A 12500-nucleotide genomic window follows, 5' to 3' on the forward strand; every position below is an offset into this window, starting at 1 on the left:
TACTGAGACACTACACTGTCTCTCTGTATTCTATGATCCTATAGTTTACTGAGACACTACACTGTCTCTGTATTCTATGATCCTATAGTTTACTGAGACACTACACTGTCTCTGTATTCTATGATCCTATTGTTTACTGACACACTACACTGTCTCTGTATTCTATGATCCTATAGTTTACTGACACACTACACTGTCTCTGTATTCTATGATCCTATAGTTTACTGACACACTACACTGTCTCTCTGTATTCTATGATCCTATAGTTTACTGACACACTACACTGTCTCTCTGTATTCTATGATCCTATAGTTTACTGAGACACTACACTGTCTCTGTATTCTATGATCCTATAGTTTACTGAGACACTACACTGTCTCTCTGTATTCTATGATCCTATAGTTTACTGAGACACTACACTGTCTCTCTGTATTCTATGATCCTATAGTTTACTGAGACACTACACTGTCTCTCTGTATTCTATGATCCTATAGTTTACTGACACACTACACTGTCTCTCTGTATTCTATGATCCTATAGTTTACTGAGACACTACACTGTCTCTCTGTATTCTATGATCCTATAGTTTACTGAGACACTACACTGTCTCTGTATTCTATGATCCTATAGTTTACTGACACACTACACTGTCTCTCTGTATTCTATGATCCTATAGTTTACTGAGACACTACACTGTCTCTGTATTCTATGATCCTATAGTTTACTGAGACACTACCCTGTCTCTCTGTATTCTATGATCCTATAGTTTACTGAGACACTACACTGTCTCTCTGTATTCTATGATCCTATAGTTCTGTATTCTATCATCCTATAGTTTACTGAGACACTAAAAAATATATTTAAAAAAATATTGTTACGTGACGTGATTTGTTTTAGAATATAAAAAGCATCAAATGTAATAAAAGCCAATGGTTTTATGATCCACTCATTGCACTGCGGTCAATGATTACTATCAGAGATCTGTGTATACTAAAGAGTTAAAGCTCTATAAACTTTATAGAGCTTTAACTCTTTAGCCTTTTGAGCGTTAGCATATTCTAGTGATTCTCAACCTTTTCAGGCTTTGACCCCCCAGAATAATCATATTTGAACTGGGGACCCCCCAGAATAATCATATTTGAACTGAGGACCCCCCAGAATGATCATATTTGAACTGGGGACCCCCCAGAATAATCATATTTAACACTGTATGTTGGTCTGTTTACTGTTGAGTGAGAAAACACATTAATGTTACACATTAAGATGATCATCTGGGGGCCCTCCTGGGGGTCCAGACCCACAGGTTGAGAACCACAAACGTAGCATTGCTGTCGTCATGGAAACCACATGTTGTTATGTCTGATTCTGAAGTGAAATATAAGCTTTATGTTAGAGAGCCTGGACTGGCTGTGTGTTCAATGTAAACACAATGTGTGTGTGTGTGTGTGTGTGTGTGTGTGTGTGTGTGTGTGTGTGTGTGTGTGTGTGTGTGTGTGTGTGTGTGTGTGTGTGTGTGTGTGTGAGTGTGAGTGTGAGTGTGTGTGTGTGTGTGTGTGTGTGTGTGTGTGTGTGTGTGTGTGTGTGTGTGTGTGATAAACTATACATTGTATATACAAGATGTTTTATGTCTAAAAACAGAGTTTAGAGTTTCTTCAGGTTGGTGTTGGGGTTATATTTAGGATTAGATCTTTAGAGGTTAGGTTTAGGGGAAAATAGCCGATCTACAAGCCCACTGTGACCTTGTTTGTAGATCTGCTATTTCCCCAGCTGTTTCAGCGTTGCTGTTTACAATGTCGTCCTGACTTCTGTTTGAAGTTCTTCACGAGTCAATACAAACATCTGACCAGGAGCAGGTTGAGTCATGTGTCTATGTGTGATACATGTGTCTATGTGTGATACATGTGTCTATGTGTGATACATGTGTCTATGTGTGATACATGTGTCTATGTGTGATACAGGAGGTTGATACATGTGTCTATGTGTGATACATGTGTCTATGTGTGATACATGTGTCTATGTGTGATACATGTGTCTATGTGTGATACATGTGTCTATGTGTGATACATGTGTCTATGTGTGATACATGTGTCTATGTGTGATACATGTGTCTCTATGTGTGATACATGTGTCTATGTGTGATACAGGAGGTTGAGTCATGTGTCTATGTGTGATACAGGAGGTTGAGTCATGTGTCAATGTGTGATACAGGAGGTTGAGTCATGTGTCTATGTGTGATACATGTGTCTATGTGTGATACATGTGTCTCTATGTGTGATACATGTGTCTATGTGTGATACAGGAGGTTGAGTCATGTGTCTATGTGTGATACAGGAGGTTGAGTCATGTGTCAATGTGTGATACAGCAGGTTGAGTCATGTGTCTATGTGTGATACAGGAGGTTGAGTCATGTGTCTATGTGTGATACAGGAGGTTGAGTCATGTGTCTATGTGTGATACAGGAGGTTGAGTCATGTGTCTATGTGTGATACAGGAGGTTGAGTCATGTGTCTATGTGTGATACAGGAGGTTGAGTCATGTGTCTATGTGTGATACAGGAGGTTGAGTCATGTGTCTATGTGTGATACAGGAGGTTGAGTCATGTGTCTATGTGTGATACAGGAGGTTGAGTCATGTGTCTATGTGTGATACAGGAGGTTGAGTCATGTGTCTATGTGTGATACAGGAGGTTGAGTCATGTGTCTATGTGTGATACAGGAGGTTGAGTCATGTGTCTATGTGTGATACAGGAGGTTGAGTCATGTGTCTATGTGTGATACAACAGGTTGAGTCATGTGTCTATGTGTGATACAGGAGGTTGAGTCATGTGACTATGTGTGATACAGGAGGTTGAGTCATGTGTCTATGTGTGATACAGGAGGTTGAGTCATGTGACTATGTGTGATACAGGAGGTTGAGTCATGTGTCTATGTGTGATACAGGAGGTTGAGTCATGTGTCTATGTGTGATACAGGAGGTTGAGTCATGTGTCTATGTGTGATACAGCAGGTTGAGTCATGTGTCTATGTGTGATACAGGAGGTTGAGTCATGTGACTATGTGTGATACAACAGGTTGAGTCATGTGTCTATGTGTGATACAACAGGTTGAGTCATGTGTCTATGTGTGATACAGGAGGTTGAGTCATGTGACTATGTGTGATACAACAGGTTGAGTCATGTGTCTATGTGTGATACAACAGGTTGAGTCATGTGTCTATGTGTGATACAGCAGGTTGAGTCATGTGTCAATGTGTGATACAGGAGGTTGAGTCATGTGTCTATGTGTGATACAGCAGGTTGAGTCATGTGTCTATATGTGATACAGCAGGTTGAGTCATGTGACTATGTGTGATACAGCAGGTTGAGTCATGTGTCTATGTGTGATACAGCAGGTTGAGTCATGTGTCTATGTGTGATACAGGAGGTTGAGTCATGTGTCTATGTGTGATACAGCAGGTTGAGTCATGTGTCTATGTGTGATACAGGAGGTTGAGTCATGTGTCTATGTGTGATACAGCAGGTTGAGTCATGTGTCTATGTGTGATACAACAGGTTGAGTCATGTGTCTATGTGTGATACAACAGGTTGAGTCATGTGTCTATGTGTGATACAGGAGGTTGAGTCATGTGTCTATGTGTGATACAACAGGTTGAGTCATGTGTCTATGTGTGATACAGCAGGTTGAGTCATGTGTCTATGTGTGATACAGGAGGTTGAGTCATGTGTCTATGTGTGATACAGCAGGTTGAGTCATGTGTCTATGTGTGATACAACAGGTTGAGTCATGTGTCTATGTGTGATACAGGAGGTTGAGTCATGTGTCTATGTGTGATACAGGAGGTTGAGTCATGTGTCTATGTGTGATACAGGAGGTTGAGTCATGTGTCTATGTGTGATACAGGAGGTTGAGTCATGTGTCTATGTGTGATACAGGAGGTTGAGTCATGTGTCTATGTGTGATACAGGAGGTTGAGTCATGTGTCTATGTGTGATACAACAGGTTGAGTCATGTGTCTATGTGTGATACAACAGGTTGAGTCATGTGTCTATGTGTGATACAGCAGGTTGAGTCATGTGTCTATGTGTGATACAACAGGTTGAGTCATGTGTCTATGTGTGATACAACAGGTTGAGTCATGTGTCTATGTGTGATACAGCAGGTTGAGTCATGTGTCTATGTGTGATACAGCAGGTTGAGTCATGTGTCTATGTGTGATACAGCAGGTTGAGTCATGTGTCTATGTGTGATACAGGAGGTTGAGTCATGTGTCTATGTGTGATACAGGAGGTTGAGTCATGTGTCTATGTGTGATACAGCAGGTTGAGTCATGTGTCTATGTGTGATACAACAGGTTGAGTCATGTGTCTATGTGTGATACAACAGGTTGGGGGTTCAGTCACTTTGTCTTTGCTCAAGGACACTTAACTAACCCAGGGGGAGCGGCGGGGATCGAACCCGCTCTACCTCTATGTAGTGATAAGTGATAATATAACCCTTGAACCCTGAACGACAACGACAGCAGATAAGTTAAAAAAAACAATCTGATCTGACAGACCAGTGGAGAACGCTCAGAGCACATGGACATTATGAGACAGGTTGTAGTTTATTACTCTGTGTTGTTGTGTTCATGAGAGTAACATTACTTTGACCTGATTGTTCTTAATTCTCACAGCTGTTTTTTGTCCTAATGTTTAGTTCTCACTGTTGCTTTAAACTTCCTCTGAGATGTAGTGGAGTAGAAGTAAAAGTGCAGAGGAAATACTCCAGTAAAGTAAAAAGTGTAATTAAGTACAGCACTTGAGTACATGTACTTAGTTACTTTACACCACTGCTCAGAGCTCACCAGTCCTGTGATTGGCCTATGTGTTGCACCTGTGTCCTTTTAGTTCTAGCCTATCCCTGTGTTGATTGTCAGTTAGTTCCACCTGTGTCCTGTTTGTTCCTGTGTCTATAAATACTCACCTGGTTTCATCAGTGTCTGTGTGTCAGGTCTTCATAGTAAGTTATATGTGTTCCTGCTCATATTATTGTTTGTTTAGCTACTACTGTAGCAGCAGCTACTCTTATATACAAATACATGACATGAAAACATTTAACCTGACAGAATCAAAAAACTGTTCCAAACAAAATGGTTAAAAAATAATAATCAATCTGGATTAAATGGTGTAGCAGCCTAAATGATGGCATAAATGTAACATCTTAATGATACCTCAACAACCATAGTTACAAATTCAGGTTTTAAAATACAGTTATACTGTGTAATTCATTGTCCTCGTGTATTCTTAGATATTAAGCTCATAGTGTTTTCCTTGAACTCCTTGTGATTCCTGGTTTGGTTCCATGTGAATTCCCTGTGTTGGTTTGGAACAAACCTCCTACATGTGAACTTATCTGTCCTGTGTCTGGACCCGGTCCCTACCATCTGATTTACATTATATCTCTATCTGTCTGTCTGTCTTTCAGAGAGACAGACAGCTGTCTGTCTGTATAACAGATCTATATGTTTACATTCAGAGAGACAGACAGCTGTCTGTCTGTATAGCAGATCTATATGTTTACATTCAGAGAGACAGACAGCTGTCTGTCTGTATAACAGATCTATATGTTTACATCCAGAGAGACAGACAGACAGCATTATGTAATATTCTACATAATAATGTCTCATTCAGCTTCTGCTCCTCTTGATGTTCTGAGATGAAAGACCCTCTCAGCCTGAGACCACCCTAACCCCCCCCCCCCCCCCCCCCCACCACCACCACCCTCTGATAAATTAATTAGCTTTTTTATTCAACTGTGAGGGACAAAGAGACATGGGAATGACACATGCACGCACGCGCACCGACACACACACACACACACACACACACGCACGCACGCACGCACGCACGCACGCACGCACGCACGCACGCACGCACGCACGCACGCACGCACGCACGCACGCACACACACACACACACACACACACACACACACACACACACAGGTGTGTGTGTGTGTGGGGGTGGAGGGAGTAGAAGTGTCCTCCAACACAGTCAAGTCTGGACTGTCCATCTGACCACTTAAACCCTATTATAGTTGACCGGAGTCCCTCTAGGCTGTATACTTGTGTCTTTTCTGTTGTTGTGGAGAAAGCTTTTGCAGAAAATAGCCGATCGACAAGCTCACAATGTGTCGCGTTGTGAGCTTGTAGATCCTTAGTTAAGGTTTATGGGTGAGGAGGACTGTTGCTGTTTTGTCCTTATAAAGGTCTATGCGCTATCGGCTAGTCTGTCTGTCTGTCTGTCTGTCTGTCTCTCCCTTCACTGCGTGAGATATCTGAACCACATGAACCCTAGCCTCCTGTTTGTGTCATAATAGTCAAAAAGGAGCGGACAAGTATAGAGCCCTGGAGGACTTCTGTCAATGACATAGAGAGAGAGAGAGAGAGAGAGAGAGAGAGTTTCCCTGGTAGGACGTAGCGTGTGGAAGGAACACGTTATTCCAACCAGTTCCTTTCCCCTCCATCAGGCGCCCCGGCTGACCAGGGGGAGGCGGTATAGAGACCAGGATTACTACATGTTTTGTGAGGGTATCAACTACCCTGAGAGACACGGGGAGAACATGCAAACTCCACACAGAGTAGACCCTTTCGCCAACCCCACCTAGGGTATGTTTTTTTTTAACACTGTCTTGATATTAACATGTGACCGCCCGTATTGTCCTTTTTCAGAGACAGAGACTCCAGGGTCGGAGCGAGGACAGAATGACGGAGCGCTGCGCTCCACACACACACTGATGGAGGAGAACACAGACAACCTGACCCTGGACCAGCCCAGAGCAGGTAGGAAGACATCACCCTCTGTGGATAATACACACACACACACACACACACACACACACACACACACACACACACACACACACACACACACACACACACACACACACACACACACACACACACAGGTAGGAAGGCATCACACTCTGTTGATAATACATAATAATAATATTTACTCCTATTTCATACCGTGGGGAAAATTCAGTTTCCAGCTTCACCCAGCTGAGTGCTGCCCAGATGGTCAGCCTGTACTATAGTGGTCAGTGAATGCATGGGAGGCACGAGCCCTAGTTGGACGATGACCTCCATATATCTCTCCATGCTACGTCAGAAACATAGTCACATTCTAACTGGCTCCAGCCATTGGCCAGTCCTTCTGGTTCCTTTGGGAAAGACTGCTATCAGCTTTGGAGCACCTGGTTCTTGGAACCTCTTGCAACAAGATGTTAAACTGAATACCCTAGCATCTATTGAATACCCTAGCATCTATTGAATACCCTAGCATCTATTGAATACCCTAGCTATCTATTTGCCTTTTTAGGAATGTATATAATAACCATGCATTTCTGTATGCAACTGTTTTAACTGTTTGTTGTCAACATTATGTTTTTTCTTTGTTGTTCTTATGTTATGTATGTGTGTGTAATCTGTCATCATTGTACATGAGGGTCTCTCCCTCAGTGATCTCTCAGAGAATCTTAAATAACGGTGGAAGAAGAACTGATTTGAGTGACTGATTTTCACTTAGCTCCAAGCCCAAAATAGCTGATCTACAAGCTTACAACGTGTCCTGCTGCGCCGCGTTGTGAGCTTGTAGATCTGCTATTTGTCGTCCTGCTGCCAGCAGGACATCTGGCAGCCTTCCTTCCAAACAGTCTGCTAGGAGACCAGATATATGTGTGACTGTGGTGTCTCTGTGCTTCATGTGTGATTAGGGCCTAGGTCTATAAAACAGGCTTTCAGTATCTCCCCAGCAGAGCACAGCAGTATATCTGTTCCCTTGCCTATTTGTATGTTCTTTGTTTCAGTTCCAATGGGCTGTAAGTATTGTTTGGTATGATTTTGGGTTTCTGGTTAGTTGAGCTTATTGTATGTTTTGGTAGTTTATGGGAGTCACTCACCAGACACCAGCCCCTTACTCCTTTGTTTGGTTAGGACATTTATTTAGTTCTTTGGTTTGGGTTCATTTCTATTGCTACCCTCCTGGTATATGTATCATTCTGGTTGCTCTCAAGAATAAACATCATTGAACATGTTTATCTGAATGTAAAATAAATGTCATTGTCTCCGCCAGGCCGAAAGGCATGGCGAGAGAGTATGTTTTACCCTCCGTCCGTCCGTGTGTCCGTGTGTGTGTCCATGTGTGTGTCAGTGTGTGTGTCCGTGTGTTAGCAGCTAATCTCTGGCACCGTTGGGCCAACGGTGCCAGAGATTAGCCGTTGGCCCGGTCGCTGCCTGGATGCCAATTCAGAGCCTCTGTCAAATTTGTCACATGGGCCTGTTATAGCGCCACCCGCAGGCCGATTTGTGCAAAACCCATTTTTTTACATTACTCCTACAGATTTTATCCAAACGTCATCGTTACACAGTATCTCTATAGTCATGTGATCAACACGGATCTGTCCGATTTCCCATATTACATCCTCATTGGTTAAGGTTCGCTTCCAAAATTTGCAGGATTTAAAATGCCTCAAATCATGAACGCAGCTTGCGATTTCCGTGAAATTTCACAAACACATTCCCACTAGGCCAAGGAAGAAATGCCACCCTTTTTCACATTGGCCTGTTATAGCGCCACCAGCAGGTCAAAACACATTTTTGGAACAAATTGCCCGAAATCATGAATGCAGTGTCCCATTGCCATGAATGACCTAAGAATAAATGTCACCCTTTTTCACATTGGCCTATTATAGCGTGTGTGTGTGTGTGTGTGTGTGTGTGTGTGTGTGTGTGTGTGTGTGTGTGTGTGTGTGTGTGCGTGCAGAGATGAAAGCTGATAGTGGTTGTGACATACTCCAGTCCTCTCTCTGTGACATCATAGACTGGAGCCAGCGGCGTGTCACACAACTCATCATGCACCCCCCCCACACACACACACACACACACACACACACACACACACACACACACACACACACACACACACACACACACACACACCCTCCCCTCTCCTTTAAGGATTACTTGTAGTTTATCAGATGCTCTTGGTTCTTCCATTGCTTCATAAAGTCATTCCTCTCTTATTATAGAATGGAAATATTCACTGGTCCTACTTTTTACTGTCTCCACCAGGCCGAAGGCATGGTGAGAGAGTATGTTTTGCACCCCGTCCGTCCGTCCGTGTGTCTGTGTGTCCATCGGTCTGCGAGCGACTAATCTCCGGCACCGTTGGCCCGGTCGCTGTGAAACTGTGCACACACACTCCCTGGATGCCAATTCAGAACCTCTGGCCCAAGTTTTTGACATGGGCCTGTTATAGCGCCACCAGGAGGCCGATTTGTGCAAAACCCATTTTTTTAAATTACTCCTACATATTTTATCCAAACATCACGCAAATCAGTACACAGTATCTCTATAGTCATGTGATCAACACGGATCTGTCTGATTTTCCATATTCCATCCTGATTGGCTAAGGTTGGCTTCCAAAGTTTGCAGGATTGGTCCATTTTTAACTAAATGCCTCAAATCATGAACGCAGCTTTGCGCTTTCTGCGAAATTTCACACGCACATTCCCACTAGGCCGAGGAAGAAATGCCACTTGAACATTTTCAAATCAGCCTCATGGTGGTGCTATAAAAGGCCAATTTGCATTTTTACAGCGTCCGATTGCGGTGGAAATTTGCACGCACATTCACACTACGTTGAAGAACAAACGCCACCCTTTTAACATTGCTCTATTATAGCGCCACCAGGAGGCCGATTTTCTTTTTTATATTACTCCTACACATTTTGTCCAAACATCATGCAAATCAGTACACATTATCTCTATAGTCAAGTGATCAAGATGGTTCCGTCCGATTTTTTATATTCCAGCCTGATTGGCAAATTCTGAACATTGCTGGCACACAATAACCTACCTGACCTGGTGGAGACCTGTGCTCCGAGGAGCACTTTTTCTAGTTCAGCTTTGTTTTTATTGTAGTTGTAGTTGGTTCTAGGAGTGATCAGTAGTTTGTTTTTGTCCATTTCATGCCCAATTGCCCATATATGGAGGTCTGTCTGTCTGTCTGTCTGTCTGTCTGTCTGTCTGTCTGTCTGTCTGTCTGTTATGTTGTTGACACATTTAAGTTGACGATTAATTTTCACTCAAATCATTGTGATGAATGATTTAGTTGTGTGTTTGGTGTTGTTGAATATTAGGACATATGAACATTAGGACATATGAACATTAGGACATATGAACATTAGGATACATGAACATTAGGACATATGAACATTAGGACATATGAACATTAGGACATATGAACATTAGGATACATGAACATTAGGACACATGAACATTAGGACATATGAACATTAGGACATATGAACATTAGGATACATGAACATTAGGACATATGAACATTAGGACATATGAACATTAGGACATATGAACATTAGGATACATGAACATTAGGACATATGAACATTAGGACATATGAACATTAGGATATATGAACATTAGGATATATGAACATTAGGATATATGAAGCCTTTTAGGCTTCAGTATCAAAGATTCCACAGAGCAGATATATGATAAAAAATTGAAACATACAAAGACATTATTGACATATTTAACATGTAAAAATAGTAGAAATAGCAGATCTACAAGCTTACAACGCGTCACTTTGTGACAGTATTAATAGTATTTCTACTATTTTTAAATATTTTAAAATGTGTGAAAATGTTTCAACATGGAAACGATTAGGGAAACAATCAGACGATGATGTAATAATTGTGACAGTCAGTGTGCTGTATAATTAACATTAAGTTGAGTTATGACGGTACATACACACATACACATACAAACCTTTTCTTTTACCTTTTATCAGGACATTGTAATGATGGTTAGATTCACTCACATCTTATTCTTCAGTCAGAGTTCAGAGTTTGCACCTCGTCTGCTTGAATCCTTTCTCTCACCACGGATCATCCCATTTTTCATATTCCATCCTGATTGGACAAATTTCGAACATTGCTGGCCTAACCTACCCACCTAACCTACCCACCTAACCTACCCACCTAACCTACCCACCTAACATACCCACCTGGCCTACAATAACCTACAATAACCTACCCACCTGGCCTACAATAACCTACAATAACCTACCCACCTGGCCTACAATAACCTACAATAACCTACCCACCTGGCCTACAATAACCTACAATAACCTACCCACCTGGCCTACTATAACCTACCCACCTGGCCCACAATAACCTAAAATAACCTACTCACCTAACCTACCCACCTGGCCTACAATAACCTACCCACCTGGCCTACAATAACCTACAATAACCTACCCACCTGGCCTACAATAACCTACCCACCTGGCCTACAATAACCTACAATAACCTACCCACCTGGCCTACAATAACCTACCCACCTGGCCTACAATAACCTACCCACCTGGCCTACTATAACCTACCCACCTGGCCCACAATAACCTAAAATAACCTACTCACCTAACCTACCCACCTGGCCTACAATAACCTACCCACCTGGCCTACAATAACCTACAATAACCTACCCACCTGGCCTACAATAACCTACCCACCTGGCCTACAATAACCTACCCACCTGGCCTACAATAACCTACAATAACCTACCCACCTGGCCTACAATAACCTACCCACCTGGCCTACAATAACCTACCCACCTGGCCTACAATAACCTACCCACCTGGCCTACAATAACCTACAATAACCTACCCACCTGGCCTACTATAACCTACCCACCTAACCTACCCACCTGGCCTACAATAACCTACCCACCTGGCCCACAATAACCTTCCGAGGAGCATTTTTTTCTAGTTTCATGTGTTTTTTCATGTGATTTTCATGTGTTTTTTCATGTTACCTTCATGTGTTTTTCATGTTTATTTCATGTTTTTTTTCATGTGATTTTCATGTGTTTTTCATGTGTTTTTTCATGTTTCTTTCATGTGTTTTTTCATGTGATTTTCATGTGTTTTTTCATGTTTCTTTCATGTGTTTTTTCATGTGATTTTCATGTGTTTTTTTCATGTGTTTTTCATGTGTTTTTCATGTTTTTCATGTATTTCTTTCATGTGTTTTTCATGTGTTTTTTCATGTTTTATCATGTGTTTTTTCATGTGATTTTCATGTGTTTTTTCATGTTTTATTCATGTGTTTTTGTTCATGTGTTTATTTCATGCTCCTGATAGGCTGCTACTCTGCTTCCAGCTCACAAGCCTCTCACCAAGACACTGGTTGCTAGGAAACTGAATGCTACATTTTGGAGAGCCAGACAATTCTTGTCTTTGCGGCGCTAAAAGTGCAACGGGGGGGGGGGGGGTTTGGGGGGGTTTGGGGGTCTAAAAATAGCCGGTGTGGGGGCGAGGAGAGGGGAGAGGCTCGCCGGCCGGTACGTTCACAGACCAACGAGGTGAAACGGTTGTTTATGTTGCGTCTCAGCTCCTTACATTAAATCCTCATTTCCTACACTTACATCCTTTCCTTGAAT

At 42.2% G+C, this 12500-nt stretch overlaps 1 protein-coding gene across 1 annotated transcript in view; it reads left to right on the forward strand.

Moving 5' to 3' along the window:
- Positions 1-12500, forward strand: part of LOC311057466 (sodium/potassium/calcium exchanger 3) — a gene marked incomplete at its 5' end in the record, with an annotated part of 58080 nt that overhangs the window by 2268 nt on the left and 43312 nt on the right. Inside the window, 4 exons of the mRNA XM_084074423.1 lie at positions 1959-1961; positions 2145-2147; positions 2300-2302; positions 6709-6819. Of these exons, the coding sequence (XP_083930549.1) occupies positions 1959-1961; positions 2145-2147; positions 2300-2302; positions 6709-6819 (120 nt within the window). The remainder of the gene's footprint in view (positions 1-1958; positions 1962-2144; positions 2148-2299; positions 2303-6708; positions 6820-12500) is intronic.

The sequence above is a fragment of the Gymnoscopelus microlampas genome (genome assembly GCF_963454915.1).
Source record: "Gymnoscopelus microlampas genome assembly, chromosome: 12".
Taxonomy (NCBI): Eukaryota; Metazoa; Chordata; class Actinopteri; order Myctophiformes; family Myctophidae; genus Gymnoscopelus; species Gymnoscopelus microlampas.